The sequence below is a fragment of the Coloeus monedula genome (assembly GCF_965178545.1).
Source record: "Coloeus monedula genome assembly, chromosome: 8".
Taxonomy (NCBI): Eukaryota; Metazoa; Chordata; class Aves; order Passeriformes; family Corvidae; genus Coloeus; species Coloeus monedula.
This window is the reverse complement of record NC_138788.1, coordinates 6,755,971-6,770,096: the sequence shown is the minus strand read 5'-3', so window position 1 is coordinate 6,770,096 and position 14,126 is coordinate 6,755,971. Positions and strand designations below refer to the sequence as shown.

Below are 14,126 nucleotides of genomic sequence, written 5' to 3'. Positions count from 1 at the left end.
TATTTTGGAGAACTTGCAGCTTCTGGTTGTGTTCCAATTGCAGGTAGCCTGCACCATCAAAGCTTTGCTTGCAGCTGTGACCTTTATTCCCCTTTTGACATGGACTTGTGTGATGCAGGTGAACCTGCTCCTTGCCCAAAAGATACGATATCATGATGAAGAGGAAAGCATTTCTACAAAGACAACTGTGTAGTTCATTGTGCAGGGAGCAGTGTGGAATTGCTGTATTTGTGATGCTTCAGTGCATAATTAGCAAAATGAAAATCTGAGAACTTGAAGAAAATTGAGGGGAACAACCACCTCTTTGCCCAGCCCCTGCCAGGGCTGAGTGTTAGTGAGCTGTGTGGTGGTTATCTTGTACAGGCTGGAGGTGGTCCAGGCACCATGAGCTGAAGAGTTTTTAATCAAAGAGAGAAGATAAAGATTAAGTGTTCCTTCCAAGGTCCTCGTGTGCTGAGTGTTACCAGCCTTGGCAAAACAACTCCAGGCCTGAACTCTGGTTGCTTCTCAGACAAACAGAAGAGCACTTACCATGTAAAAGCCAGATTTTCAAATATGTCCTGTTTAAATTACATATGCCAGAACAGACACTTTCAGGAAACCATTGCATCTAACACACCTACTCTAGTGGAGGAAGAGCTCTGCTGTTCTCCTCTAACCTGGACTCTGTGACCATTAGGAATCATAGAAAATCTACCATGGTTACCTATAGTCGAAAAGGACTAGGTCAGCATTTTAAGTTCAGTATTTCTGTGTTGCACTTACAAGTTTTGCATTTGAAGGAAATCAAAAAGCCACCTTAAATATTCACATACACACAAATGTGGTTTTGTAAACATGAAGGATCCTCATGAAATTAGATGGCATGGCTTGATGATGGCATGGCTATTGAATCTTTTTTTTTTTTTTTTAAATTTTATTTCTAAGCCTTCTGACACCAACTCTCTAAAAATCTAAATTGAAAAGTAGGAAGTTTAGGAGCTCACTACTGGAAATGTGGTCTGAGCTTCAATCAGTGCTCAGCTTCAATCATCTGCTCAGTTCAGGTTTTGTGTAAGAGAGAATTCAGTCCTTTAATATTGAGCAGGAGAAACAGAATTAGATCTTTCTAAAGGCTTTGAGCCACCAAGTCTTTTACATTGAAAATGTTCATGGAAATCAATGGGCATTTTCGGTTCCAGAGGAATGCATGGTTAAGTCTAGCATCTATCTCTTACCAACTAGATAACATAATAATGAATGTACACAATGTTATATTGCATCCAAATATCACACTTAATTCCCCAGTTTTAACACCTTACTACGTGCAGTGCTTGCAGCTCTGAATAATGTTATTTGGTTAGATTTATATACACAGTAAAAGGGGCAGTAACACAGCTGTATGACTCTCAGCCACAAAGCACAGCACAAATTGTAGGAATTCACAGTGTGGGCTCTATTTCTTTAAAATTCACAGTGTGGGCTCTATTTCTTTAAAATACTATGAATAATTCTACAAAACACTGCAGGATCCAGCTCTCTGAACCTCAAACAGATTTCTGACTCCTTTTGGAAGCGCGATTGGTCTACATGTGTCAGTGAGGGTCAGGGTGTTTGAGCAGGAACAGGAGCTACAGACGTGGTGAATCTCACACTATAAATCACAATCTTAGTGGATAATGGGCATGTTCTTGTCTCTCGTGACCCAGCTAGGACACAGGTACTTAGTGGTTTGCGCATTTTAAGAAACTGATGATGACAACCTTCTGAAGGTGGCAAACTGCTCCAAAGCAGTGGCAGAGCTTGAAACAGCTGCAGAAATCCCGGGAGGCCCTTGCTTTATGTGGGGCAGTGCAAAGAAGCTGTTTTGTCACACCAGCTCCCTCAGCACATCCATAAACTTTGCAAAGTTAGCTCTTTCTTCGTTCTCATTACTGTTCACCTACCAAATGCTTGCATTTTATTTGATCTTGCAGGTAACTGCTATTACTCTGAATTACTGCTGCTACATGCAATACAAAGCTGGCAGAGAAAATGTTTCAACGTAGTTTTAGTTCATTACTGTTCCAAGTTTATTAAAGAAAAAGGAGCAGGAGCCGGCTGGGCGGAGTCGCAGGGCCAGCGCGGCCGTGAGGGGCGGGACCGGGCTCTGAGGGGAGCGGGGGCGGGGCCAGCCGTGCTGGGGCCGGCGGCCATGGCGGAGGGCGCGCAGGTACCGCCGGGACGGGAGCGGCGCGCTCCCGCTGGGATTGGGGTGTTTTGTGTTAAATTGTCTGTGCTGAGCTGCAGCCGAGGGCCACAAGGATGGTGAGGGGTCTGGAGCATCTCGTTTGTGACGAGAGGCTGCGGCAGCTGGGCCTGTTTAGTCTGGAGGAGATTGAGAGGGGATCTCATCAGTGTGTTTAAATGTCTCAGAGGTCAGGAGGATGGTGTCAGACTCTTTTCAGTAGTGCCCGGTGACAGGACGAGGAGCAAGGGCCATAAACCAAAACAGAGGAATTTCCATCTCAACATGAGGAAGAACTTCATGTTGACGGTGGCAGAGCACTGGAACGGGCTGCCCAAGGAGGCTGTGGAGTCTCCATCTCTGGAGACATTCCAAACCCACCTGGACGTGTTCCTTTGTCACCTGCTCTGGGTGACCCTGCCTCGGCAGGGGGTTGGATTGTATTACCTCCAGAGGTCCCTGCCAACCCTATCCATTCTGTGACTTTGTGTAGAAAAGGGCGTGGTGTTAAAAATGCAGTGTGTGTGTAAATATATATATATAAAAATACGCCTGTGTCACTGTTGTCCCCTAGGCAGCTCAATGGAGAGACACTGCCTGTTCCGGCAAGGCAGTTCCTGCAGCAGACACTGCGGGGCCTGGGCTGGCACAGCCCAGCCGGGTCTGTCCCTCACCTCACCTCACCTCACCTTGAGCAGCTGCTGCTGAGCACCTCGTCCACTTCTGACCTCCCACTACCTTGCCAGGCTTCACCCGGTTATGAGCTCTCCTTCAGAAGTGTATGGTTATTTCTTGGTGCGTTGGGTTTGTGTGGTAAGGCTTTGGTAGTAGGGAGCTACAGGAGTGGTTTCTGTGAGAAGCTGCTGGAAGCTTTTCCCATGTCCACTTGAGCCAATGCCAGCCAGCTCCAGGACAGAGCCACAGCCAGTGGCAGAGGGAGGATCCCGGCGATAACAGATTTAGGAAGGGGAAGGAGGAAACCGTGCAACAGCAGATGGAAGAGGGGGGTGAGAATATGGGAGAGTGACAGTCCTGCAAATGCCAAGGCCAGCAGAGGAGGAGAGGCAGGAGATGCACCAGGTGCCAGAGCAGATTGCTCTGCAGCACTTGGTGAAGCAGCTGTGCCCCTGGGGCCCATGGAGGTCACGGTGGAGCAGACACCCATGTTGGAGCTATTCATGGAAGACTATCCCTCATGGAAGGGTTCCTGTGCTGGGGCAGGGTTAGAGTGTGAGGAGTCTTCCCCATGAGGAGGCAGCAGGGTCAGAGACAACATGCGATGAACTGACTGCAAGCACTCTGCCCCATTCCCCTGTGCTCCTGGGGGAAGGAGGTAGAGAAAATTGGGAGTGAAGTTGAGCCTGGGAAGAGAGGAGGAGTGGGGGAAAGGTGCTTTGAGATGTAGGTTTTATTTCTCGTTATTCTACACTGATTGCATTGGTAATAAATTATTTTTCTGCCCAAGCTGAGACTATTTTGGTCTTGACAGTAATTCCTGTCCTCATCTCTCCCCACAAGCCTTTTGTTATATTTCTTATCCCCTGTTCAGCTGAGGAGGGGGCTGACAGAGAGGCCATGGTCAGCTCCTGGCATCCAGCCTGGGTCAAACCAACACAGTTGGCTTATTTGTGGTGGTAGGAATCTCCTAATTTTGAATTGTTGAGGGAAAGGCTTTTGGTTGCCTTTCAAAGACCACTGAGGGAGTGGGAGCAAGCTGACACTTTCCTTCCAGCAATATCACAGTTGTGTTTCTCACCTTTCATTGTTTTAGGTAGCTGAAGTGTGCTGGAGGATTTTACAAACCCACAGTGTTTGCATTAATATGTGCTTTATTTGCTTGTCTTCAGCCTCCTCCCTGTTTTTTTCCTCTTTCCTTTTTTGACTTGGTTGACAGAGGTGTGGTTTCTGACAGGTGACTCGTCTCATGCTGCATGTCAAGAGATACAAGAATAAAATTTATTCCTCCCAAGAACGTATGAGGTGTTGCATCAACTCCGAATTTTTCCCTCAAGCCTGTCTATGTAGCTGTAGCTACTACAAGATAATTTTCTTCTGGTTGAGCTGCTTTGTTGTCTCCGCTGGCCAAGAAGTTGCTGTGACTGTTGTGGGAGTGATTAAGTGCCTTCAGCCAGTGTCATGGTTGCATCTTTGTCAGTACAAAAGCTTAACATTTAGGTTTCCTTAAATAAATAAACCTTCTTCCATGTGAAATGTGTTATTAAGTATTCTAAATGCTTTATGAAAAATATATGCAACTCTCACAGTGCACTCTGTTAGTGCTCTGTAAATATTTTGGCAGTTGGAGCAGCGTAACACTGGGGTAATGCAGTCAGATCACAGTAAAAGGATACAGGGTGTGCTCTATGGGAAACGACAGGCTGTCAAAAATATATTGTACATCTGTTTGAAATGTACCACTGAAATTTTTGTAGTTTTTACTTCGTGGCTTTATAAAAAGAATCTTTAGAGGAATTCAGTGAACAATTTTTTTTTCTCATGTTTTCTGTTCCTTATGTATTGAAGTTTGTTCCACACGCAGTAGCTTACTTTTGTGATATTTCTGTCTGTCCTTTATGATTTATTTTTATTTGGAACCCTGTGAAATTGTGTGTTTTTATAAATTATATTATATAGTCTGTAGTTTTGTCTGAAGATAGCTTGGCATGGTCTATATGTAAGGTGTAGGAAACACTATTCTGGCACTATTTTTTCGTATAATTTCTTACCTTTTAAGACAATTCCTTTTGATTCAAATTGAATATTTTTATAATTGTTCTGACTTGTAATGACTTTTGGCAGAAGGTATATTAGAAAATCTGAATCCTGATCTTAGCAAGTCTTGCTGCTGCTTTATTTTTAACCACATTTTTTCCTATAAGTGGTCTGCAGCTGTGAAAACATCAGTAAAATTTATTATCATCATACATTTGGTCAACCATAAATCTTAATGTTTGGACTGTGTGAAATTTTTGCAACATATTTTGTTATTAAAAGGACACTATCATGTTTATAATGGTCCTTGAAAGCTTTCTTTGCCTGTAGGTTTTGTCTTTTGCATTTAATGCATCTGCAGAATTCCCTTTGGAAGGTAGTTGAAATTAGTGCTGCTATTTTTATTTCCTCATTTGTTTGATGACAAAAGAAATGTTCATGACTAAAAATATCAACTATTGATCTTAACTTCCCATTGTGGGAGTGGACAAGTGGGGCCTTTTAAAAACAAACAGGAACAGTGAATGTGTTTCTGTTTCTGCCTTAACTATTTATGTAGAAAGCTTCAGGATTTTCTGCTGCTGCTGAAGCATCTGACAGCTTGATAACAAAATGTGTATAATAATACAAATAACAGCCTGTGTTGCTGGTGTAATTTGGTTGGGTTTTTTTCATTCCCATTTTGATTAAAGTTGTAACTGATATACAACACTCTTCTAGGGTACATCTGCACTGCTGTCAGCCCAGCCAGAGTAGCTGAGCTTGCTTTACATGAGCTACTGGAAAGTTGAGTCCAGTCTGATTTCCCTGGTAGGCTGAGGAGAGCAGGCTCTTAAGTTCCTCACACTTCAAGTATTTGCTATAATTGAAGAAATTTGGTAAGCCTATATTTTTGGAAGCCATGATTTGCAAAGTGTGGTGGTATATTGTCAAGCAAATGCAAATACTATCTTCAACCTCTGCAGAGGGCTCATCCCAGACGACAAGCTTATTTTTCTTCAGGAATGCTGGTGCTCATTTCCATTGCTGTGTTTCAAGGTTTGGCCACTCTGGAAAGGCCTTCACCAAAACTGCAGGTAGTGGGGCATTTTTCCTAGCCAGGGATGACCTGGTATGGGTTTGGGGTTTTGAGAGTTCTTCCCCACCCCTGTAAACACAAAGGTGTTTTGCAATTTGCTGTTTAACTATATCACTCTGCTACTGCTATTTCCTGTTTAATTTTTGAACATTGGCTGAGAGATTTAGAAAGATTTTACTCTTTTGTTTTAGAATGTTTGGTTTGGTATTTTGATTTGATGCTGTTAATAAGGGATGCCGACAGTACTTGGAGTAATGTATTGAACAGCCAGAAACATATTATGCATTCAGAACAGCTAAAAATCCTTCCAAGGAAAATAACACAGTAACAAATAATTCTCTAGTAGCAGCCTGTATTTAAATAGGCTAAGTCTACTGCTGGGAATGTGTATTGGTAGGATTGGTTCAGGAGTTTTTTTCCTGACACATGAAGATAGCATTACTAGAATTAACTCACCTTGGGTTACCTCAGTCAGTCACTGCAGTTAACACTGAAATGAACAGTAAATTCTTTGACACCAGTGAACACATGTAAAAATAATCTCCCGGTATTTTCAGTAGTGGTTTAAGACAGCAATCAAAAGACAAAAGTAATCAATCAAAATAATTGTAAGCTTTTAGTCAGGTGTGTTTGTGTAGGTTCGGCCCAAACAGAAAATGTCCATAAACACAGGATTGTTTAAATGATTTATGGACCTTGAAGACTTTTTTAAATTACAGAAACATAGCTAATTTTAAAAAAATATTTTTAAATCACGTGCTTTATCTCCTGTAGTTCCTCATCTGTCATTTGTAACATTTGTAACATAAGTATTTCTTCTTATCTGATACCTGTGCTTGTTAAAGTGGACAGTGGTGCCCCAACCCCATCCTTATCACAAACATTAACAAAAACAGTAGTGCATTGGTGGGAATATTGCTGCTGGGAATGTGATGAAATGGTTCTTGGGAAGCCTTCACTTTGCCCTGTAGACTGTTGTGGTTTGATGTGCAGATTACGGAGCCTTATCTGCAACACTGAGTTACAGCAGCTGCCTATCTCTTCAGTTTAAACTGCAACTTGTAAAATATTAGCATTTTGCCTTACTAACAAGTATGCCCAGTAAGATGTTGACTGACTGAGCAGTAATACGTAATTTATATAGTGGTGGTCACTATAAATACTAAAGTATCCTATGTATTGAACATCCTAAGAGAAAGTGAGAGAGGAGCATTAATTCAGTTTCCAAAACATCAATATCAGTTATTCTTTTAATTCAGCTTCCACAGCTTCTAAAAAATCTCATGTTCAACAGATTTCTGACACCACTTCAGGAAAGCGTTTATATTTTTTCTACTTATTAAAATAGGTCTTTCAATAATTGTAAAATATTAGCATGTAGAGGTATTGTTTTTTCCCTGCAGCTTCAATTATAGCAGCATTACTGACTGTAGGATTATTTTTTTTATGCTGTGTAAATTATTGCTAATAAAAGCAAACTAACGTCATGCTCTTAACTATGTGAAGGAAGCTTTCGTTTATGCCATTCCTGTTCTGATGAGACATTGTATCTGAGACTGACTTGTTTACAGTTGGGAACAGTAATTTTTCTTATTGAAGTGTGAAAGTACTCTAGTACTTAATTAGAGAGGGGAAGAATAGTCTGTCCACTGAGTGAATGTTTTTTGTTGCTCTCAGTCTTGTTTCGTGCCTCTTGACTGTGGTTCTTCAGCTGGTCCCAGATTTCAGTACATCTTGCAGTTCAGCAGCAGCAGGGGGAGTAGTGTAGCTTTATTTGGGGGCTCTCCTTCACCAGCGCTGGAGTGAGTTGGTGTCAGCCCAGAGCAGTGCTGGTCAGGCTCAAAAATCAGTGTGTGTCAGGAATTCTGCTTCACTCTCCCCGTGTGAGCTGGAAGCAGGATTCTGCAAGCTTTGCCTTGCTGCACTTCTCTAAACCCCAGGTCCTGCAGATGTACAAGTGTACCTGCTACCAGCAAATTGTGATCAGGTGTTTGTGTGGTCAGGCCAGACAGACTCCCAGCAGGAGGCTGGAAGGCATTTTGGGACTGGTTCAGCTGCTTCATTAGAGCTAGGCCAGCACCCAGTGCCCAACAGGGCTTTGTCCAGTTTGATCTTGAAAGCCTCCAAGGAGGAGATTCCTCTGCCTTTCTGAGTTATGTATTCTAATGCTTAAATATGTTCATAGTGAATTATTTTTTCTTATGCTGCCTCACTGTGGGTCCCTTTCAACTGGAACACTCTGTCCCGTGACCATTGTCCTTTGTGCCCCTGCTCTCACCTCTCTGAAGGGGCTGCCTCATCTCTCATTTTATAATGTGCTTTGACACCTCACTTTGTCACCTACATATTCTATTTTGAAGCAGTTTTAGGGGATTTTTTTCTACTGTTTTTTGCATTTCATAGATTTCTTACTGAAATCTCTTTTTTGTCAATGACCACACAATGTAAAATACCATAAAATGTTCCTATTTTTTCTAAGACCATTGAATTGTTAGTTCAGGTTCAGGTTTTTATCCCCTAAAACATGTACATCCTTCCCAGGAACAGTACTGTCAGATCCTTGTGTGTGTATCATTCTTTTGCAACAAGCATCTTGGACTTTTGCTTGGTTAGGGAAAGATTCAGTGTAGACAGTAAATTTGAAAATGCAATCAACTACAGGGTGGAAAGCAAATAGCATAGTAATAAGTGTGTATTCTCATAATATGTTTAGGAGAAACTTAATTTTAAAATTTAATTATTGTGCAATGCAGTATCATGTTGGTCAAATTTAGATTCATGGATTCTTTTGCACCTTTAAATCTCTGTTGTTTTTACTTGCAAGTTAATTTAATCTTGTGCAGCACATAATATGTCACAGTGTTCCCACATGAATTTATGATAAAAATACTATGTTCCATGTATCTGCCCAGCTTTTCTCTAGTGAGAATGTGTTAAGGTATTGTGTTACTGCCATATAATTATAGCTGTCTTACATTTTTGGCATTTGTTGAATTAATCCCTTGCATACCTCCTCAATATAAAAATGTTATTTAGATAAGTTACTGACATAATAAAATAAACATTTTTTAAATTACATTCCTATATGTATGTATGCAGGAAGAAGTCCGAGATCAGGAAGAAGACCATGATCAGGATGACGTAGGTGGAAAGGAGATTATTAATAGGACATTTTTTTCTCTTTCCCAAATTACTGCCTTGTCAGAAGAAAATCTGGAAGGAGTTGAAAAGTAAGTAGCAATGACAACAATGCTGGAACCCATATAATAATGAAATAAAAATGGCGGCCTATTTGTTAGATTTCTTTTGTGGTGGTTATGTCATTAGTGTTTAATTCTTCAGTTAAATCATTGATATTTAATAATCACAAAAGATGGAAGAAATACTGTTGATCTCAGATCCAGTCTGGTTACTGTGTTTCCTGTATATCTTGATTTTGCTTAGACTTCTTTTTTTCCACTTGTGTTTCATATTGTTGTGGTTTCTGAATTTACAATAGCTTTAAATACACTGTAAACAAAATACTGAGATGTAAATAAGAATAGGTCAGTACTGAGCTTTTTTTAATAACTTGCACTTGGTAACTTTTTTTTGCTAAAACCTTTGAGATTCTGTACTGTAACACGAGTTACCAAAAAATCAGAAAGGTCTTTAAAGTTCAGCAAGGGATGGAAAGCTCAAGAAGGCATTAGTAGGTCGCCATTGTGGAGCACTGGGGAAATAGGAGACAGCCAAAGACTTCTGATGTCAGCCTATCTTGTCTTTCCTGTACCAACACTCTCTCTTGTTATTAGTGTTTAATAGCAGCTGAATTTAGGAGGCCAGGATTTTAACTTGAGACTCCAGACTTATATTTGAAAGATGAGGCTTTCCAGAAGTGCACGAATTATTTAGGAGTGCTTGTGTCTGCTAGCAGGTTCTTAGGGTGTTGAAAGCCAAAGGGCTGGGCCACGGTCTAGTTTGGGAAGGAAGAGGTGGGGGAATATATAAAATCCAACTTTGTTCATCTGAATAGGTAACCATTTAATTGAGCTTAAAATATTCCTGAAACATACTCTGTTTTCCTATTTGTCACTATTCTTATGGAGGAAAGGTCTTTCTGGGATCTTTTTTAAGAAAACTGGAAAGAAAATCTACTACCATCAAATAATAATACAAAAATTCTTTCCTTTCCTGTTTTCTCTTGCACAATAGGTCTCTTTAAATTTAGAGGAGACTGAACTGTACGACTCACTGGAGACTAAAATGTGCTTAACGACACAATTCTTCGTGCAACTTTCTCATTAAGATTAAAAAGAAAAGCACTGAAAGATGATATTCTCTTTTAGTCTCAGCTGATCACATATGTATTTATATATACACACTGTACAAGGGGAATTTAAGTATATACTGCATCTTACTGGAAGGAGCATAGTTACAGGGTATTTTATGCACACTAAGCAGTTTAGCAGCAGCATTAAAATTTTGTTTACCACAGTGTGTTGTGTCTATTTACAAAAGCAGTTTGAAGGCCACAGCTAAGGTTAGAAAATCAGAATAGGTCTGATTCAGTATGAGAGTTTTAATGTCCTGCATTCCCATCTCTCAGGGAGTTTAGTACTGCTGTCCATCTTCATAGGACTGGAGCCCCATGAAGAAAGAAAAAGCAGGGAGGGTAACTAGGAAATCTAACTGCCCCATCATTTCCCCATCATGTACAGATACTGTTGTCAGTGACATGCCTTACAAAATACTGAAAAGATGAGTACTGGCATTGGTAGCAGAATCAGAGAAAATCTAAATCCCTGAGAAGCTCTGATTATGAAAACACAGAGTTGGCAGAAGCTTCAGAGAGAGAGGATATGGACTGTTTCAAACCTTGGAAAGTTCAGCTGGCCACGTTCCACTTCTATTTCAGGACACAGTTAAGTGTTTTTAACCGACTTGCATGTGTGCAGCCATACAAATTTGTCATGCAGAACAAAGGAATACATGTTTTAAACAAAACTGATTGGATTATATGCTTTACTCTGTTAGCTATTGAGGCTTTAATTAAAAAAAGAAACTCATCTCATTTGACAGCGTGTCTGTACTGTGTCGGTGAAACCCCTGAAAATCTAATGGCTGCTATCAGTACGTCTGGGATTAATGTCCTTCGTAGGAAGGAGTGAGAAGGCAGCAGGGCTTGGGAAAACTTTGCTCTTTTACAGGGGACTAGAAACTGTGATCCCTGGCACCTGCATCCTCAGCTGTAGTTATGAAGCAAAGGATTGCTTTAATGTAAAACTTTTTTTTTTTTTTTTTTTAAATGTAAAACCTGAGACATGGCTGAAGTTGTACTGGAAGAATTGAAACCAAGTCCTAGCCCCCATCCCCTCTCTTCATGTGGAAAAAAGCAGACAGTTATTATAAAAGACCTAACTAATTCTGTGTTTGGATAGAGTAGACATAAATGTGTCAGCAACAGTATGGCCTCCTACAAGGGAGTGTATTTTTTCATACATTTTGCAAGTTAAAGTAAGTGGAAAAATTTTCATCGTGTGCCAGTAAAATGGGATAAGGCTCTTTTTAAATGTTTGGACCATTATGGAAGTGCAATTTAAACTTCTAAATATTTTAGCTACTTTCAGTAATTATATATTCTATTATTTACATTAATTTTCAAATGTAATTTTTCATCAGGGGCCACATGGAAAATAATCCTGAAATGGAAACAAGATCTTATTACTACTGTAAAATTATCTCAATCAGAGTGAAAGTGTGATAGTAGAAAGTGGAGACTAATTGTGTCATTTCATCCCACAAACCAGTTCCTGATGAAACACTCTTTTTTTCTCTGGAATTCTAAATGTATTTGGTTTTGTAATGCTCTAACTTTTGTTCTTTTGTTAGTCATATCTTAGCACTTGAATAGTGTCTGCTGAAACCTGCAGGTGATTGTTTACTTTTTTATATGTCCTCTGATCATAAATGTTCTTACCTAGGAATTGATGGAGCTCAATTCAAGAAATTATGTCCATTATGCACACATGAATAATATAGCAACTAATAATAAAAAATATAGATACAATTGCAAGCAGACCACGTAAGACTTTGGAATCTGCAATTTGTTTTTTAATTTCATTATTTTACTCTGCAATTTTTTTTAGAAAGATGGAAGAATTTCTGAATCTTACACAACTAAAGACATCTTTGAAAGAAGCTATTTTACTAGATTATTATACTGCAGGATTTTGGTGGGCTAAAGAAATGAACTTCAGTCTTATCCAGCTCTCAGGATTCATGGATCTATTAAACTTCGCCTTGGAGAACCTCAGCGGTAAGTATAATTAAGAATTGTAAAATAAATATCTGGAGTGGAAGGCAAGAATGTTTCCCAGTCATTTTAATAAAGTGATATTTAATTACAAGTAATTGTGAAATGATTTATCTTCCTCTTGAATGTTGGTATGTTAGCCCATGTGCCTGAAAATAATTCTTACTGGCAGATGCTGAATTTTTGTTAGAGAAAACTCAAGTCTTTTGAGCAGAATATTCCTCATTCTTTGTTTGTACAGTATGTGGTACAAATGGGCCAGGTCCTGAAGAGACCTTTTCTTTGCTATGGTAAAATAAATAATAATTACAGTAGAGTGAGAGCAAGGAGCTCCTATATTCTAATTCCAGCTGTCTCAGTGACTGACCCACTGTAGCCTTGGGCATATTTTTCTGCTGTTTGAGATATTCAGTGCATCCTGTAGCATTACAGCAGGTGAATTACATTTATTTTATCCTTGGAGGTCAACTCTCAGACAGCTTTCTATATGGCAAATGCTGCACTTCTGGCACAGAATATATGTTAACTGGTGAGGGAAGTAAACTGGCATTGCTGCCGAAGAGGAAAACTGACAATGAAGGGACCACAGCTCCTGTGGCTATGAGGAAATTTGCCACAAAGCATGAAGCTTGATCTAGTGGGAATGAAATAGCCAGAAAAAAATGGTAGCAGTGTCCTCTAAAACCTTCTTTTTCAGAGATCCTGATGCTTGCTTAACATTCACTTTGAAGGTGATTGTGTTGAGAAAAGTCCATCCCAGAGGAAGAATGAAAGGACTCAGCAGTTTCATTCAAAAGAGAAGGCGAATATTTAAAATCAAGTTTATAATAGTTATTATACTCTTTCATTGTAATTTAGTTCAAGGGCCTTTCTGACTTGGAATTTTGACAGAATATGTACGTGCTTTATGATCACTGGAATTCCAGTTGTCCTTCCTGTCTCCAATGAGGAAGTATCTTAACATATGCTAACTATATTACTATAACAATGGAGCAGAATGGAAACCCGTCAGAAATTAGTTTTATGAGACCGTGTAATACATGTGTACACGACAGGCTGGTAGCACAACCCGTTATTAAAGCTGACTGACGTTTTTCAGGAATGTCATCTTAGTTGCATTAAGCTTTGCCAAACTTTTAACTCTTTAAGCTGAAATTTTCCATGACACTGTCTGCTTTTGGCGAATTTTTATATATAAAATTGCAACTGAACCAGTTCAGTGGGCTTGCAGACAGAGGCTGTGGGAAAAAGAACCTATTTTGTGTCTTTTTTTTTGACAGGTCTAATGCCCCGGTGCTCTGAGGTAAAGATAGAAGGTTTGGCAAGCAAAAGTTGTGAATTTGCTTTTTGCTGTCCTGTGAAAATCCATTTAGATTTGGCTAAGATATACATGGTTTTTAGAGAAAGAAAATGTAGTTTCTAAATGCTTGCAGGAAACTTCTTACATTTGCTTCACAGCTTAGTCCCCTGAAAAATCCATTTTACAAAGTATGCTGTAGCCCAGGGCTGAGATGAATTTTCTTGTAATTACCAAACATTTCAACTAAAAGCAAAATTCTGATGTCTTCTATATTAGTGACCCTTTCTTTTCCTTTCCCTGCACTGGACCCAATCAGCCTGGAGAATTAAGCTGACTTGGCTGTAGTAGCAAGGGTAGCATTGAGCAGGAAGAATGGATTTAGAGAAGGAGGGTAGTGGAAATGCATTTAAGGCTGGCAAAGGAGCAAGGAAAACTGAGGTTTGGAAACTGGAGGCCGTGCTTGATTGGGAGTCAGAATGGGTCACGTGATTTGATTCCTCTTCTATCCATTGAGGGTAAGGTGCTCCTTACCTCA

The 14,126-nt window shown here is 39.9% G+C and overlaps 1 protein-coding gene across 2 annotated transcripts in view; it reads left to right on the top strand.

The window, feature by feature from the left end:
* Positions 1–2,173: 2,173 nt before the first annotated feature.
* Positions 2,174–14,126, top strand: part of CABCOCO1 (ciliary associated calcium binding coiled-coil 1) — a gene marked incomplete at its 5' end in the record, with an annotated part of 51,260 nt that continues 39,307 nt past the window's right edge. For both annotated transcript variants that reach the window (XM_082285922.1, XM_082285921.1), the window contains 3 exons: positions 2,174–2,191; positions 9,096–9,226; positions 12,125–12,294. In XM_082285922.1, coding sequence (XP_082142048.1) covers positions 2,174–2,191; positions 9,096–9,226; positions 12,125–12,294 — 319 coding nt within the window. The remainder of the gene's footprint in view (positions 2,192–9,095; positions 9,227–12,124; positions 12,295–14,126) is intronic.